The 17,211-nt window shown below is 33.5% G+C and overlaps 1 protein-coding gene across 4 annotated transcripts in view; it reads right to left on the bottom strand.

The window, feature by feature from the left end:
• sm (smooth) overlaps nt 1–17,211 on the bottom strand; it is a 104,022-nt gene that overhangs the window by 56,559 nt on the left and 30,252 nt on the right. For all 4 annotated transcript variants that reach the window (XM_065346295.1, XM_065346296.1, XM_065346297.1 and 1 more), the window contains exon 6: nt 5,675–5,729. In XM_065346295.1, the coding sequence (XP_065202367.1) occupies nt 5,675–5,729 (55 nt within the window). The remainder of the gene's footprint in view (nt 1–5,674; nt 5,730–17,211) is intronic.

The raw sequence follows: 17,211 nt of genomic DNA, 5'->3' as shown, positions 1-17,211 counted from the left end.
GGCTAAAATTTAATGGATCGAATGCGGCCAAATTTCCAACAAGGTTAAACCATTTAAAATTTCTGTCGTCTGTCGCTCTTGTAGATATACTATCACGTTTCGTTTCATTTTTCTTCGTCTTTTTTTTTCACCACTTGTCTCGCCAAACAATTCGCACACGCAGTCTACTACGTACATTATCGGTTAAACAGCTGATAATTTAATTACACGAGTAAGTAAGGTAACAGTCGAGCCTAAATTTCAACGCGTAAAAATCGTGACAAGTTTTTCACAAAGTTAGGTATCTTTATCAACACCATTAAAAACGTATGCCTCTACTTACTGTATATCTACGTATTAAGAAAGATTTACTGGAGAATTTTCTAAAAAGCGAATGGTTTACTTTTTTCTGTTCTCGTTAGACTTTTTCAACTTTCCCAATTCCTCTTTTACTTTCTTCAACATCGAAATTCACGAGTAGAAAACTAATCTCACAATAGTGGTGTTTACTTTAACGCAATAAAATGTGCCGAGGAAGTGAGGATTACCAGTGCGTCAGAAACCATCGTGAACAAAATACGCAGAAAATACCAAAAAGGGAGTATTTAATTTGGTAGGAAAGAAACGTTTCGACGTCATAATTAATGACGAACCACGTAAAAATAATATTTTCCGAGTGCAATCTAAAAGCATTAAAATAAGAGAAAATTAAATCTGAAAAAAAAAGGAAAAAAGAAGCTGCATCGAGTTGAGATTTTGTTGATTCTATTCCTTTTTTCTTAGATCGACTTCAATGAGGCTCTAAATTTAGGGAAGAGAAAATGGAAGATTTAAAATTTTTTTAATGTCGAAAAAATGAAAACGAAAAACAAAATAGAAGAAAAATCAAAAACACATTACAAAAATTCTAAATTTCTGCGTTAGAAAAAAAGGTATTTTTTAAACACCCTCTTGGTTCCCATTTTCAGTTGTCAAAGGGGTGAAATGATACAATCAAAATAAAAATTAAGGAGGAGAGGGGAGAGGATTAAAACAAAATACATATCAACTTTCTCAGTACTTAAATAGGTAGCTATTCAAATATCAGAAGTCATTCAGCTTAAAAGCTTGTAAATTAATAGGTACCTATAACCATCATTAATATTTGAATTGAAAATCAAGGCGTAAACACCAATCCGTTTAAAAATTGGCAGAAATTCTTCATCATTTATTCATCTTACGTACTCACTTTAAGCCACGTGCACGATTCTACAAAAATCACCCTCTCAACCCCACATCCCCATGCGAAGTAAATGTCACTCCTAAACAGACTATCGAAATAAGTTTCTTTTAAAAATTCCAAAAACCAATACCTAATTCAGTTTTTTTTTTTGCGAATAGATACAAAATTATATCTGTGCAGTCTAAACCACCTTTCAATTTTCAAGATCAATACTTTATACTCATCAACTTCAACTCTACCCGGGTAAAAAAAAACTTAAATCGTTTCGTTGCTTGTTAAATACCACAAGACATACGTCTTCGAGTTATTAGACTTTATTCTCGTGCGAAATATTACGGTCAATTCAAGATATGAAAGTACCCTTGTGCAAGCCTTTGATTATACATACGAATTTATGGTTGAAAGAAAAATGAAAATCTAGCATACCTATCATGCCAACTCTTACAGCGCCATCCGCCACGTTCCACGCACAGATATTTTTCATACGAGTCGGAAAATTCCGTACGTTGGACATTCCGTGACCCAGTAAGCTTTTCATTAATTCTGCTAATGTCGTCCGAGGTAATAAAGCTCACCGTATACGCGTTCACCAATTAGGGGCCGGTGATAAATAGAGAAAATTTTTAAAAACTTTGATAACGTTCCCCAAAACATTAAGGAAAAAAATCACGCGTCCAGCTTTCACTTTGAATTGATATTTACGACTATTTTTTAACACCGATTTGAAATCTTTAATGATAATCGATTTAGATTAATCGGCCAGCAACGTATAATTCAAACATGATCCCTTTTACGAACCCAGCAAGCAACGGGTCAGGATATACGCTATACGCGCCTTTGCAAACGTCCTGTGCACGTATTTTTCGTCAATCGACGTCGACTGTAAGTACGACGTATCATTCGCGTGCTTGGATTTGTTTTTTCTCTATTTCTATACTTTTTTCGTTTCTTTTTTTTTAGTGTGCGTAGCACACTATTAGTTTCGGTCTGAAAATGAAAAAATTCTTTGGAACGAATGTTCTCTTAGATGGAGGGGCCGATTTTCTTGAAATTTTCACACGTAGATGTGGTCTAACGTGAGGCATGGAACGCCGTAATTATAATTGCAATTACTCAATTAGCTTCTTGAGTAATTGCAATTAATTACGAAAATTTGTACCAAAAAAAGAATAAAAAGGGGAGAAGGGCCATATCAAAAGGGACGCCGACAAAAGCAAAGCCGCCGTCAGTTAAATTTCAAAATTTATGTAACACCACAGGGGTTCTAAAATCTTTTCTATTGTTCAATTTTCGAATTTATTTTTCAAAATTGAACAATAGAAAAGATTTTATCAAAAGGGAAGCCGACCCCTCTGGTGTTATATTTATCAAAAGCCAAGCCGACACCCTTTATGTTCACTTATCTGCCGGTTTTTATTGAATTGAGCGAACACAACGGGTGGTAAAAATTTATTTTTGAAGAGCCTTTAAATTTTCAAAATTGAACAATGAGAAAGGTATCAAAAGCGGCGCCGACATCTGTTTTAAAATGTAACACTGCAGGTGTCCTAAAATATTCTTATCTACAGTGTTATCTTTCCCTTTGTTCAATTTCAAACATTTCTCTATTGTTCAATTTTGAGAAAGGTCTTTAGAGCACCTGCAGGTGTTTCATTTACACACCTTTAGTACCTAGACAATGAAAGCAGGTGGCTACCCTTAGTAACCAAATCCCACCAGTCATTTGCGCTTTGGCTGTGCTCCAGAGAAGTTCTATCCGTGTCGCGTTATACTTTCGAGCTTTCGGTATTGTGCTGTGCATTTCATGTTGCATAGTGCTTTCGAGCTTTCGTTTTTGCGTATAGTGCTTTCAATATTACGTTGTGCTTTTGATATCTTATAGTGCTTTTTTAATCGCGTTGTGTTTTCGAGCTTTTGAACTTTCAGAATTGCATTGTGCTTTTATCAAAATCGTGTTGTGCTTTTTTTCAAAATCGCGTTTTGTTTTCACCTTGTTTTTTTTTCATAATCGCGTTGTGCTTTTTTTTCAAAATCACGGTGTGCTTTTTTTTTGAAAACGCGTTGTGCTTTTTTTCCGAAATTGTGTGGTGTTTTTTTTTAAATCGCGTTGTGCTTTTTTATTTCACAATTACTTTGAGCTTTTTTTTCAAAATTGCGTTGTGCTTTTTTCCGAAATTGCGTAGTGCTTTTTTTTTGAAATCACGTGGTGCTTTTTTTTAAAAAATCCCATTGTGCTGTTTTTTGAAATTGGGTTGTGCTTTTTTTTTCTGAAATTGGGTCGTGCTTTTTTTTCATATTCCCGTTGCGCTTTTTTTTCAAAATCTTTTTCAAAATCACAGTGTGCTTTTTTTTGAAAACACGTTTTTTTTTTTTTTTTGAAATCACATTGTGCTTTTTTTTCTGGAATCATGTTGTGCTTTTTTTTTAGAAATCGGGCTGTGCTTTTTTTTCATAATTGCGTTGCGCTTTCTTTTCAAAATCGCGCTGTGCTTTTTTTTCTGAAATCTCGCGTTTTTTAATTAAAATCGCGTTGTGCTTTTTTTCAAAATAGTGTGGTGTTTTTTTAAAATCGCGTTGTGCTTTTTCATTTCAAAATCACGTTGAGCTTTTTTTTCAAAATCATGTTGTGCTTTTTTCCGAACTTGTGTGGTGCTTTTTTTTGAAATCGCGTTCTGCTTTTTTTTTTGAAATCGCATGGTGCTTTTTTTAAAAATCCTGTTGCGCTTTTTTTTCTGGAATCGTGTTGTGCTTTTTTTCAGAAATCGGGTTGTGCTTTTTTTTCATAATCGCGTTGTGCTTTTTTTCCGAAATCTCTTGTTTTTTTATTAAAATTGGGTTTTGCTTTTTTTTTGAAATCCAGTAGTGCTTTTTTTTCAGAAATCGGGTTGTGCTTTTGTTTTCATAATCGCGTTGTGCTTTTCTTTCCAAAATTGTGTTGTGCTTTTTTTCCCTGAAATCTCGTGTTTTTTTTAAATCGAGTTGTGCTTTTTTTTTGAAATCGCGTTGTGCTTTTTTCTGCGTGTTGTGCTCTTCTTTCCAAAATTGCGTTGTGCATTTTTTTCAAAATCTCGTTTTTTTTTCAAAATTGTGTAGTGCTTTTTCTTTAAAATCGCGTTGTGCTTTTTTTTGAAATCCCATTGTGCTTTTTTTTGCGCGTTGTGCTCTCATTTCCAAAATCGCGTTGTGCATTTTTTTCAAAATTGCGTTTTTTCCCCAAAATTTACGTAGTGCTTTTTCTTTAAAATCGCGTTGTGCTTTTCTTTCCAAAATCACGTTGTGCTGTTTTTTCAAAATCGCGTTGTGCTTTTTTTTTGAAATCGTGTTGTGCTTTTTTTTAGAAATCGCATTGTGCTTTTTTTTTTAGAAATCGCGTAGTGCTTTTTTTAAAACTCCCGTTGTACTTTTTTTTGAAATCGCGTTGTGCTGTTTTTTCTCGAAATCACATAGTGCTTTTTTTTCATAATCGCGTTTTGCTTTTTTTTCCAAAATCTCATGGTGCTTTTTTTCCGAAATCGCGTTTTCCCAAATTGCTACGTGCTGTTTCTCAAAATCGCGTTTTTTCGAAAATCGTGTTGTGCTTTTTTTAAAAATTGCGTTTTCATTTCGAAATCGCGTTGTGCTTTTATTACAAAATCGCGTTGTGCTTTTTCAAAATCGAGTTGCGCAGTTTTTTCAGAATTGTGTTGTGCTTTTTCCAAAATTGAGTTTTTTTTTTCAAAATTAGGTTTTTTTACTTTCAAAATTGCGTTGAGCGCGTTGTGCTTTTTCTTAAAGTCGCGTTTTTTTTCAAAATCGTGTTGTGCTTTTTTTTTCATAATCACATTTTCCAAAATCGCGTTGTGCATTTTCTCAAAATTGCGTTTTTCCCATAATTGCGTTGTTTTTTTTTCAAAATCGCGTTGCGCATACTTTCTCAATATCGCGTTATCGCGGTGTGCTTTTTTTTCAAAATCGTGTTGTGATTTTTTTTCAAAATCGCGTTCTATTTTCGAAATTTGCGTTGTGCTTTTTTTCAAAATTGTGGGGTGATTTTTTTTCAAAATCGCTATTGTGCTTATTATTTTAAAGTCGCGTTGTGATTTTTTTCGTAGTTGCGTCTTTTTTTGAAATTTTGTTCTGTTTTTTTTTTTCGAAACCACGTTGTTACCTAACTAAATAGGCTACGCACACTATTGCAGCTGCGCTAAGCGCAGCTGTCTAGTTTTTTTTTTAAACACGGTGGATAGGTATTCTTAGATTGAATTCCCTTTGATTTGAAGTTGGTTGATTCGTTTATATGTAATGATTTTCTCGACAGACAGACATTCCAACGTATATATACGCGATTGCTTTGTAAATCGTTAATGTGCCGGGGTTTTTTCTTCCACAACAAAGTTACTATTTTTATACCATTTCAAAACAGAAAAAATTCCGCTTGTTGACATTCGATGTTCATTAGTTAATTTATTACGAAAACGTTATATGTAAACTTACCTATCGTGAAATCCCAACTATCCAGATCGTTTCTGAAAACGTTTAATTTGGTGGGCTGAAAACAGAAAATAAATAAAAACTATTATTATTACGAATTACCTGTAGGAATAATTTCATAACAATGCTTAGTGCTCAATTGAAGGGTTCCTTTCCAAGTCGGCCTAAGTCCATTTTTATCATTTTTGAGTTAGCAGCGCCATCTGCTGGTACAGGTCGGTTAACACCTTTATCACCTTGTCCCAACACCTGGCGTTACTTTTTTCGCTCAGGAGCGCTGTTTTGCCGGCTCGAAAAAACAGCTGATTATTCCAAAGTGGCCTAAATCATACATTTTTTAAGAATTTGTATACAAGTGCGGTTGTGCCGGTTTTTTTTTCAAGTTTTTCAACGATTTTCGAGAGACGAAATTTGAAGGTGCTTCGAATGAAATTGTTTCAGAAATGTATTAAATTAATGATTCGTGAATTTTTTTTTGAAAAAACGCGTTTTTCAGCTCTTTTTCGAAATTTTTAACATCAGATTATTCCAAATGGGCCTAAGTCCACTTTTTCTGACTGTTTGACGCGCTCTGGAGCTGAAAATACGCAAAATTAAAAAAATACCAATACGGTACTTTAAAGCAGAAAGATCAAGCTTCACAACCATATAATCACATCATTTATTATTGAAGCGGAAGGGCGAGAAAAACACTTATTTGTGTTTTTCTCGAAACGAAAAAAATGGACTTAGGCCGACTTGGAAAGGAACCCTTCAATTGAACAGTCACGACAACAATAAAATTGCAATGAAAATAATATGTAACATCACGAAATTTGAAAAAAATCTCGCGAAAAAAAACTTGAAAGTAAAAAAAAAGTTGTGAAAAATTACGTCATATAAAATGATAAAATTAAAATACAAACTTCGGAACAGTTTACAAAAATCGCACAAAGTATCAAGTATCATAAAAAATTGTAAAATTGGCACGAAAATAATGATTGAAAATTATCAAAAATTGATGAACTGAAATAAATTTTAGCTTTCCAACTTCATTGAGTAAAATATGAAATTTCGCTTTAAAAAAATCTAGCTGCTGGAGGCTCAAGACTGCTCAAAACGGTTCAAAAACAGGGTATACAGCAAAATTTCAGCGTTCTAGGTTAATTTGAGGAAATTTTTATTTATTTTCTAGTTTTACTACAAATTTGATTTTCAAAAATCCACCTAAAATCGTAAAATAAACTTTAGCGCCTGAAATGGCTGACGATAAATTTTTACATGCGATTTCGATTTAGCGTTTTCCGATTCGAAAATTTTTCTGCCGGTTGGATTCATGCCTTAGGAATGTTGAAAATTGATCTTTAAACATGAGGTTACAGTTATTGACTGAGAAAATAAAAATCTTCAAGTTTGAAGAAAGAAGTCATCCAAAATTAAAAATGAATACGCAATCCTGTGAACTTTTATCAAAAATATTGTAAAATGTATTCAACTGTCACTGAGCAGTTTCCAATCAGAATCCTTGTCAGAGGAAAATGTACCTACTTCCCTCATGGGATCCATAATCCGTATAGATCTCCGTGGATTCTTCACTCATACAATAAACATACCTAAACATGTTTTAATCCAAAAACACTGAAAATAAAGTTTATAGGTTAGCTTTTGAAAAAGAAAAATTGACTTCAAATTCTGAGAATCCTACAAAAACCGAATTTTTTGGCGCGAAAGTTTGAAAAAAAAATAACGAGAAAACACCCAAATCGTATGAACGACGTACCTACTTTCATCCATCTACCTACCTACAAGACTATACTACACTAATTCAGGGGGAAATTATATTCGCAGAATGGCGCACACAAAAACGTGCTGAAACGATTGCGGCAAAAAATCCGCGGTAACGTTCTTCGAATAGCAAAAAATTAATTTAATTTAAAAGTTTATAACGACATTGGACTTGAAAATGTAAACTTTCATGAATTTAATGAAGGCGAAAAGAAGCAGCGCCGAGTAGCGGCTCAACAAAGTTGTAAAATTAATAACGTATATTTTTCTATACACGAGGAAACATTATTAAAGAGAATATTTCATCGGAAATACAAATCGTAACATTTATCGTTTTATTAAAAATACGTATCCTATTCTATCCACAACCGCGTGTTTTAGAGCAGAAAAAAAAATATACGCAAACGAATGACTCGTCGATCTTTTGTTGATACACACATTTCGTCGTGGTTGGCTTTTTTTCTGTTCGTCATTTCAGCTCACCCAACTTCAAACTCGTTCGGTTAATACCTCTCGAGACAATTTTTCTACTATACGTTAATGCACTTTAACTGTAAAACCATTACGTTAGATGTTACGACTCGTAAAAGAGAGAAAAAAAAATATATAAATCGATTTCACGAATTGGGATCAGCAAAAACGTTATAAGAAACAGAGCAAAAAAGACAGAGACAGTGAGGGGAGGGGAAACCTCTTCCAACAATCCGAAGCCGAGTCGAAAATTTCAATAATGGTTAAATTCTGCGTTACATCCGGGCTGCCGTTTTATAATGTTTAATCTGATATCGGTGAAATTTTCGCCCTTTTCTTATCATTTCGAGCTTGTTTTTAATCTCTTAGGGATCTAGCATACCTTGATGGGATTTAAACGATGTTAATTTCGCGCGCCTACACTTTCGCCAACTTATTACGTCGACGTTTGTTCATTTAAATGCGAAAAATTTCCGCAGATTTCGTTTTATTTCTCCAAGCACCAGCTGTTGCAGTTATACCTACACGTTGAGAAAGGCCTAAAAGAAAGAAAAATCAAACGGAAGTATAAAGGTGCCTATTTCCAAACCGTAGAGTATTATATTGAAATAGTTCACATTTTTATTGGACGATAAAAAAAAGCACAAATTGTTTTTTACGTCCTTTTAAATTGGACGATTTTTTTCCCGTTGATATTCCCCTATTCATCGTATATATGTAATATAGGTACCTACCTGCGCATGCATATACGGGCGATTAAAATTCAATAGACTTTTCGCATTTTAAAATTGTGCGTTAGGTGTACATTGAATAAATTACGTACTTAAAAAGAATTTAAATTTCCATTCATTAGTTTTTGTATCAATTCATCTTTCTTAATAATATTATTGAGTTTACGTTGATGGTGAGTGAATTAATCTAAAAAATGTTGGCAATATTTTTTTAGTTTTAGGAGCGATGAGGTGTAAAACGTCACATGAACAGTAGTTATCTTATCTGCAACATTTCAGTTGTCCAATACGATTTCATGATCAATTTTTTAAGACCAGGGAATTTCCTACTGAGATAATTTCAATAATTCCAAGGACTCTATATTTTGTGTTGAGAAAAGCTGACATTTTCACTGTGGATCACCTTGTGGACAAATCGAAATATTCTTTTCAATTATTTCTAACAAAGTACTTAGAAGGGAATCTCTTTTGAACTCACACTCTCTGATTTGAACAAAACCAAGCTAGATTGAAAGAGCACGTCTTGGAACCTCCGCAACCAAATTTCAGACACTAAAGTTCATTTTTAAATTTCTGGAGATTTTTTGAAAATTTCAAAAAATTCAAAAAAGTTGTTCAGAAGGCGATTTTTTAACGTTTTATTTTCATGATATATTCATTTTTTTTTAGCAAAGTGAACCAATGTGAATAATTCCATTAATTCAGCTCTCACACGTCAACAACTAAGTACTAGTTTTGCTACATTTAGGAGCCTTCAGCGATTTTTAATATTCTCCAGGAATTTCAAATCTCTCTGGAAAGACCAAAAATGAACTTTGGCACTCATAATTTTGTTCGGTGCTTATTAGACACCTTTTCGACCGTTTAGCTGGTAACCGCGAGATTCCAAAACTGTGAGTTCAAGAGTGAATTTTTGACCAATTTGTAAATTCCAGGAAATTCCAGAAAAAGTGAAAAAATTACATTTCAACCCTTCCACGGCGATTTGAAATTTCTTGAAAAATGTGAAAAATCGCTGTAGGCTCTAAAAAGTTTACATTTCGATGGTTTTCGAGTCGAGTAATCGTGTTCAATTTGTTTTTTAGAACCTAAAGACTCCTTTCATTTCATACGTAACCCTCCCCTTTCCGTGCCCTTTTTCGAGAGCTACCGCTGATGGATTCTCATCAAGCATATAGTATCAAGTTGTAGGGAATTCCATGTAGAATAATTTAGGTTCAATACTTTCTTTCGTAAATACCATCATTTTCAGGTTATTTGCGAAAAACTGAAATTGTGGACACGTTTGATCCCTGTGAGGGGTTAGCATAAAGATTGAAGGTGTAAACTTTTTTGTAAATGCTCGTTTGGGTGTCTTTCTGAACACATTTTACAAAAAAAAACTCGATGTACCAATTCTATTTTTCACCACTCCTTCTCCCTTTTTTGACATTCTTTTCCTATAGCCTACTGGTTCAGTTGAGCAATGTTTTGTTTTTAATTTTTTTTAATTTTTTTTATTTTTATGAAAAAAGCGAAGTATTTTTTCTTAGGTGAAGCCTTTTGCTTCACGGGGTTCTTCTCTCACGCTGGCAACGAGCCTGGAATACTGAAATCATGTACATTACTCAACTCATTATACTGTATAATGTACATATTCTTGGTCCTTAATGTTCAAATGTATGTAGCTAAAATTAATTCAAATGAAATTGATTTTGATTTTTTCAAAAAAATTTTACATCAACCGTCTTTTTTTCGAAACTTACTACCAAACACCTACACCTATTTAATATTGTTATTAACAGGTGTTGATAAGCAATTCGGGTCTTGTCTCATTCAGAATTTTCATCACCATTTCCACAATGGCCGGATATTTGAAAATTCAATTTTTTTCTCATTCCATTCACAAATAATGTATTCATAGGTATAATAAACGCGAATAACGCGATGGGTTTTCTTTCGTAGTCGTTATAATGCGCAAATGCGTATAAATGGCACAAAGTAAGAATAAAATTGAAATATAATATCACGATTTGTAATTTCGATGCATTTTTTGCGATTTTTCTGCGAGCAGCACAACAATTCGTCGAATAAAATATAATTTCCGCTTTTATTGAACGCCTTCGCTCAAATTCCAAAGATATCATTGTATACAACAAAATATGAACGAATAACGTATATTTTGCATGAAAATGGTTCAAATCCAGAGAGAAAACTAAATTCAAGGAATGCAAAATAGAATTTTCAATAATAGTATATTATGCATTTTTCCTTGAAATTAATGACACTTACATCTATACGTAACTCGTAACACTATTCTCAACACGATAAAAAAAAAACTGTGACAAAATATAAGTACGTAAAAAGAGCTTTCCACGTTAAAGAAGAAAAAACCACAAAAATTTAACTAGTAAAACAATAATATACCACAAACAAATGAGCAGTATAACAACGTAGAGAAATGCATACAAGGACTTTGAAAATTAGAAACCGCCATCGCCCCTTTCGACCGAGTTGACTTTAGCATAACAAACCTCATTCTGGTAGCAGCTCTTACAGCTACAGTAACAAACCCCACTTTATTATTTCGCTTAGCGTGCATAAAAGAACGAGGATGACGATATACAAAGCACAGCAGCGTTATTTGATCTCCGTGTACTCGTATGTCTATGTAGTATGTATGTACCAAGCAGTATGCAATATTCTTAGCAAAGTAGAAAAATTTTGCAGTTCAAGTTACACAACAGCAAAACAAGAAGAAGCGAGTTATAAAGTACGGATAATCCTCAGTTGAAAATACATCTGCGACAAGAAACACTACATAAGAAGCATTTCGCCGTCGTCATTTGTCTATCGAACACCATGCTTTTGCCTTCCACCCATCGCCATCGTACCTACCATTACGTCGACTAGGTTAAACAAATACGCCAAGATAGAGCGAGAGAAAAAAAAACCTAGGCGTTAAAATTTTTAGAACAACAATCTCCACTTTCTTCGCATTTTAAAATGTTTACCTTCGCATTTTCGCGCACACAGTCACCGGGGGAAAAAACCCCACGTAGCAAAATTAAACATCCAGTTGAATCTTGAATTTCACAATGAATTCGTAATGGCTGGTATTGTTTTTTTCAACATTTCAAACGTCGAGCAGCGTAAAAACAAATACCGTACCAGGTCAAATTAATGCACAAATGTACCAGCACACGGTGCACGCTTTTCCAACGAGTTGAAAAAAATTCCCACCTAACCAATTACACGTTTATTTTTTTTATTACGTTTCATCCTTCGCCATTCGTGTTGTAAAAAACAAACCCATGTCACCCTCTTGTCACAAATTAAAAAATACACTTTACATGTTATAAAAATACGAGTATATATCTCGCTCTCGCGTCCAGAGATGTATATTTATGTACAATGCATACCGACAGGGTGTCTCGATCCGATCAAGCGTAAATATATGTAAGCATATGTGTAAATCTTCATCAGCAATGAAAATGAATAAAATTTGCATGAATAGGATGACCATTTTGACGTCTAAAGGCGTAACCATCTCAATTTCTTCTGAATAAACCAATTTTCTAGTAGCATAATTTTGGTCAACATTGGAATGAAAAATCAAAAACCGAGCTTTCGTGCTGAAAACTTGACTTTTCTCAACAAATTTAAAAGTTGAGCCTACCATTGATAAATTTGAAAAATTTACAATAGAAATTCTAGTTTACCTCCTCTTTAAAGAACTTATTTTTAAAATGAGATCTCAAAAATCTTCGGGTGCATAAAAACCACATATTCGATCACAATTAAAAAAAAAAATGTAGGCATCTTTTGTGGAAAGGGTACTAAAATCAACATTAAAAAATTTGGAAGGACTCTTTTTAAAATCGCTCTTTTACGTTAACCTCAAATCCAAAATTTGAACCAATTTGGTTCCAGAGGAGGAGAGATACGTCCAAAAATTTAAATTTTTGGAATTTCCCCCAAAATTTTGAAAAAACTGAAATACAACCACAACATGTCATGTCTCAATAAAATATAGCTAAGGACCAATTTTGATTTCATGGGCACTAAATTTGGAGGAGTTGGTGCTAAAAAATTTTGAAATCCGTTTTTAGCTAAATTATACTTTGACCTCAAATCCGTGAAATTTGAATCAATTTGTTTCCAAGAGAGAGGAGTGAAGATGCCCCAAAAACCACAATTTTGGAATTTTTATCTCCCCCAACATTTGGAAAATACATACAAGCAACATATCCGAGATGATCTGTAAATGCAACATAAAGCGAGCAGACCGAACCAGGAGTTGGGGCCATGGCGGAGCCTCCTAGTAAGATTCTATTCCTCAGCAAATCGGAAAGAAATTCAAGCAAAAATGTTTTCAATTAAAAATTTCACCATAAAATTACGTTTCAATTGAAAATAGCAGCGAGGAGGAGAAGTATAGAAAATTAATTGAGAGCTACTTTTTTCAAGCCAAAAGAATTAACTTTTTCTTTTCATCTTTACTTTAAAAAATAGTTTAGTCAGTGATTAAGACTCGACTAACATAAAATCGCCTTAGTTTCTTGATATTTCAATTTACAACACAATATCATTAGGTACGAGAACTGAACGTATAAGATGAATTTATCAAAATTGACGATGTCAGAAAAGTAGAACTTTGAATTGTCTCAATTCTTCGGCCTTTCAACGCAGCTAATATTATTATGCCAGGTAGACTTTGAAATATCCCAATTTCTTGACATTACAACACAATTTTATCAAGTCGCGCTCTTTTTTGTTTCGGTTCTCCTTTTCCGGCCTTTTTTCAAAAGGTAACCCCTCTGCCTCCTTAGCCCAAAACTAAATCCTGGCTGAAGGATCGTGTTCTTTAAAATTTCAAAACCCATTGTTCCTTAAAACGTCTAAATTGGTTTCCTGTTCGTATATAAAGCTTTTCACTTTCGATATTTAAACGACGTTTAATTAATAGGACACCCTGTATACGGAGAAAAAAAGAATCATTCGAATTCGTATAACATCACGTCGATTGGGCCTATTACCACTATTTAACTGCTGATCGATTGTGCCATGTTGTAGAAACCCTGACAAAGCTAATTACGCGACAGAGCATGGGCATTTTTGGTAAGAATAAGGCGACTCGTGTTCTCCATACAAGCGCGCACGAGTCAATAAAAATTCTGCGTATTTTTTTTTCTCCGAGTATATCGTATCTCTCGTGCTACTGAATCTAATTTTTGTTCTAGTCGTAAATTAGACGGTAAAAAACCTACGAGACCGGAGTCAGCCATTAAATCGAGCGATAAATGAATTTCGCGATTGATAATTTACTCCACCATATGTGCAGTGCGTATAGCCTTATAAACAAATACAATACCTACATAATATACCGAACAATGCAATGTAGCTAAGGTAGTAGGCACGTGAAAATAAAAATCAAAATTTTACTGCACGCATTCGATGCAAATAAAAAATCATCTATAAAACTTTTCTCCGGCTTTTAAACTTTAAAAGCGAAAATTTCTTTCGATATCTAGCACCGCACCTTAATGCTGGTGGTTTATCTGCAGGGGAAAAAAACTAAACGACCTTTTTCATTCGACTAATTTTACGACGAATTTTCTAAATTTAAGTATAATTAACTTTTAATCCATAAAATAGTATAGTTTCGATAAAGTATAAAGTTGGCTGGATATCGATAGTGGCAACTCGTTGTCATGGTAATTAATACTAATAAATATTTATTTCGAAGAAATATCATTCGAGTTGTTATAAAGTAATAAATTTAGCTCATTTCTATATAATATCAATTCCTTATAAGTGGTTCTCATTATTCATATTTCATCGAGTAATTTTCTAAATTAAAATACTGTTGGTATAGGACGCCTTCGTCGTATTACTTTCAGTCTAAACCCTTTACCTTTTCTATTTACGGAGCGATAATTTCGAATTCATTGATCCTGTCATAACATCAAACCAGCTGAATGATTAAATTTTCGTTTAACCTTGAAAATTCATACAATACCACCACTGCTTTCTTTCTAGGGGAAAAGTTGAAAAACCTTTAAGCTTCCGCATGCTTGAATAAATTTACTTCCAGATTGACTTAATATGACCCATATCAATCAATCTTCATCTGAAATCGTAAGAATGAGTTTTTGAAATATCAATTTATTCACGGGAAAATAAAGGCCCAGAATTCCAGTGAGGTAGGTTATAATATCTTTTGCAAATACGAGAGCAGACATTTATTAATCTGAAAGTCACACAAATTGATATAGTAGATAATCACGAGAGAAAGCATTTAGGGAGGCGAAATTCAAGTTAATCCAAAGCAAAGTTTAGATTTTGCTATACAAGGGTCATTCCATCTCAATTCGAGCAAGTTTTCGATCACTGTTCATTTTTTTAATCTAATTTCCATAATTTTTATTGAATAAGTAATTAAGTATCCCTTTAAAAAAATTTAAAAAACGTAAATCGTTGAAAACAATCAATTTTGAAATTTAAAAAAATCGAAAAATGAATTAGGGTAGCTGCAATTTCAACTATGGGGGATTCAGACCACCCTCTTTCCGAAAATCATGGTCTCGTTCGAATCGAAGGAGGACATCTCCAGAGGTTCTCGTGTAAGAAATTATTGTAAAATACAAGAAAAGCTCTACGAAGGACATGTTTGAATTCACATACCTAGACCTACCTAAGTATATAAAACAAAAAAATGTAAAATAAATAATAATAGAAAAAATTCAACGAACAATAAATATCTACGAACAACATTTTCTAGGGTTTCTATTGAATTTAAGTAACATTTTTGACTGATGAAATTTTTAAAAATCACACAATTTCGACGTTTTTATCTTCTTGAAAGCTTACATTACCTCTCCCTAGTCCCTACTGTTCTTCAAAAAATAACTAATTTTGAGAAATTCAATTTTTGTAAAACATAGATCCTCTAAAATTTTACCCCTCTCTCCGCTCCAATCAATAAAGAGCAGGTACATATCAAAATCTGTTTTCAAGTTAGTTCTGGTCTTATTATGTACTTATGATCTAAGAATAATAATTCTCGTACAGTCGCTATCAAGTAAAAAAGGCTAATTTTCTCATGTTTACTTTACTTCACGACACTAATAAAATCTGCTTTCAGTGCTTTCGTTTAGAAGAAAATTTTCCATCATTTTCCTCATATTTAATTTCGACTTGACGAAACCATGAAACCATATTAAGTTTCAACAGCAACTATTCGTACAACTTGAAACTATCTGAATTCATTCAAATTTATGTACCTACACATATTGAAGCATATAAGTACCTGTACCTACATATGTAGAAAAGCAAAGAAAAAAGCTCAACTTGTACGTATAAATATTCAAACAACTTTGACCTCTTCACTTTCAACCACTAAACATTTTATTCTCTCTGAAAATATGTAGTACGCCAGAAAGGGAAAAAATTACGTACAGCGATTTTATTCGCTTTCTGAAATCGTACTCGTATGTTTTGCAAAAGATACTGGCAGCTTTCCTTACAGTCAGGGTAAACTTTATCGTATACCTATAGGTAAGTTACATCTTGTACTCGTACACTATACTACAATTTACCCGCAAAAATCATTCGTTTTGTGCAAATTCATTAGAGCGAAAAATCACACGAACGTAGAAAATCTTACACAATCGCAAAACACCCGTTACAATACCTTTAGCTAAACTGGCTTTGAAACGCATTATACCGTAATAATGAAAACTTTTCCCCCACAAAAGCATCACTCATCGTATAGATAGGAAAATTTCCATCGCATCCGATCAAATCGAATAATAATAGCCTAAAAACCAATATATTTTTTTGCATAATTAAAGGTCTTCTTTTGATAGCCATCATTCCACATACGAGTATACTCGTAGGTAGTCCAGTAGGTACACCTAGGCAGCTATTTTTTTCCTCTCGTACGCGGCCAAGTTTATAATTAATAGCACAACAGCCTGGTGGTACCGTAGTTGTACGAGTATACAACATACTAAAATAAAATATCGGATTTTTTTTTTCAATAATGTTATTTTATCAATCGAGCAGCGACAAATTCGAGTATCATGGCTGACATGCAAACTACAGATTAACACTTTCTAGTTTCGAGCTTCTGTAATATACATACATACGTGTGGCCTAGGCGATTTAAAATTAAATCGGGTACGTTAACGAGGCAACACCAAATACATATTATCATCGCCATAGACCAAACTACACAGTTACAGTTACAGCTACAGTGACGACAACGCGTTATATACATACACATAGCAATCAGTAATGATGATAAGTTAGCAAAATATGTCCGAGATGGCAACATAAAAATATTTTATGCGTCAGACATGTGAGATTTCGTAAGGCAGAAAATTATCATTTTGAATTACCCCCTGTTTTGAGAACGCTAGCGTCTCCTTCAATTACGTATACGTTGTTAACGCCTCACATCGTGATTTCTAATACAAACTTGCAAAATGACGATATAAAAAAAGAAACTTTTATACACAAACTTCATCTTGCGACCGAATTGCCTCTTATTCTTTTAAAACCGCTACAGGGTGTTTCGCAGTTTAGCTA

This window comes from Planococcus citri, chromosome 1 (assembly GCF_950023065.1).
Source record: "Planococcus citri chromosome 1, ihPlaCitr1.1, whole genome shotgun sequence".
NCBI classification, from domain to species: Eukaryota; Metazoa; Arthropoda; class Insecta; order Hemiptera; family Pseudococcidae; genus Planococcus; species Planococcus citri.
This window is presented reverse-complemented; position numbering and strand designations above follow the sequence as displayed.